Source organism: Bison bison, unplaced genomic scaffold (genome assembly GCF_000754665.1).
Source record: "Bison bison bison isolate TAMUID 2011002044 unplaced genomic scaffold, Bison_UMD1.0 scf7180017863415, whole genome shotgun sequence".
NCBI classification, from domain to species: Eukaryota; Metazoa; Chordata; class Mammalia; order Artiodactyla; family Bovidae; genus Bison; species Bison bison.
Genome location: NW_011493987.1, coordinates 397,473 through 398,606, shown reverse-complemented (window position 1 = coordinate 398,606; position 1,134 = coordinate 397,473). Strand labels below are relative to the sequence as shown.

The 1,134-nt window shown below is 63.8% G+C and overlaps 1 protein-coding gene across 1 annotated transcript in view; it reads left to right on the top strand.

The window, feature by feature from the left end:
* Positions 1 to 12: 12 nt before the first annotated feature.
* Positions 13 to 1,134, top strand: part of ZBTB12 (zinc finger and BTB domain containing 12) — a 1,927-nt gene continuing 805 nt past the window's right edge. The window contains 2 exon segments of the mRNA XM_010833344.1: positions 13 to 927; positions 930 to 1,133. Of these exon segments, the coding sequence (XP_010831646.1) occupies positions 414 to 927; positions 930 to 1,133 (718 nt within the window). The 5' untranslated portion in view covers positions 13 to 413.

The window sequence follows — 1,134 nt, the reverse complement described above, 5'->3', positions numbered from 1 at the left end:
AAAAGCGCGTGCAAACGTGCAAGGGGGCGGTGGAGGAATGGGGCAGCGGGTAAAAGGGGCGGGGTGAGAAGAGGCTGCAACCCGGGCCACCCAGAACCCCAGGCCTGTGCTCCCGCTTCTGCCGACCTTCCCCTGTGGGCGCGGGCTCGCCCCATCATCGCGGGCGGTAGGGCTGGGGGGTGTGGACGCCGCTGCCCCGCCCCCCGGGAACCACGCCTCCCTTCTCCCGAAGGGACAGCGCCTCCCCGGGGGCTGGGGAAACTGAGGAAGAGGCTTGAAGACTGGGTGATCTGATGCTGGGGGGCCCTGCCAAGAATGGGAGTGCAAGGCCTGGAGCCTTGGCTTAGCAAAGCCGGAGACCTTTGTCTCTGACCGGTTTCCTTCCCAACCAGGGTTGCCCACCCCCCGCCACAATGGCCTCTGGGGTGGAAGTCCTGCGCTTCCAGCTGCCTGGCCACGAGGCCGCTACGCTGCGGAACATGAACCAGCTCCGCGCAGAGGAGCGGTTCTGCGACGTGACCATTGTGGCTGACAGCCTCAAGTTCCGTGGCCACAAGGTCATCTTGGCCGCCTGCTCGCCGTTCCTGCGGGACCAGTTCCTGCTGAATCCCAGCTCTGAGCTGCAGGTCTCACTGATGCACAGTGCACGCATAGTGGCTGACCTGCTCCTCTCTTGCTATACGGGCGCCCTGGAATTCGCCGTCAGGGATATCGTTAACTACCTGACGGCCGCGTCCTACCTGCAGATGGAGCACGTGGTGGAGAAATGCCGGAACGCCCTCAGCCAATTTATCGAGCCCAAAATAGGCCTCAAAGAGGATGGGGTCAACGATGCCAGCCTTGTGAGCAGTGTCAGTGCCACCAAATCCCTGCTCCCTCCTGCCAGGACCCCAAAGCCAGCCCCCAAACCCCCACCCCCGCCCCCTCTTCCCCTCCACTCCTGCGGCCTGTGAAGCTGGAGTTCCCTCTGGATGAGGACCTGGAGCTGAAGGCTGAGGAAGAGGATGAGGACGAGGACGAGGATGTGTCTGACATCTGCATCGTCAAGGTGGAATCAGCCCTGGAGGTGGCACACCGGCTCAAACCTCCCGGGGGCCTGGGAGGAGGTCTGGGCATTGGAGGCTCTGTGGGCAG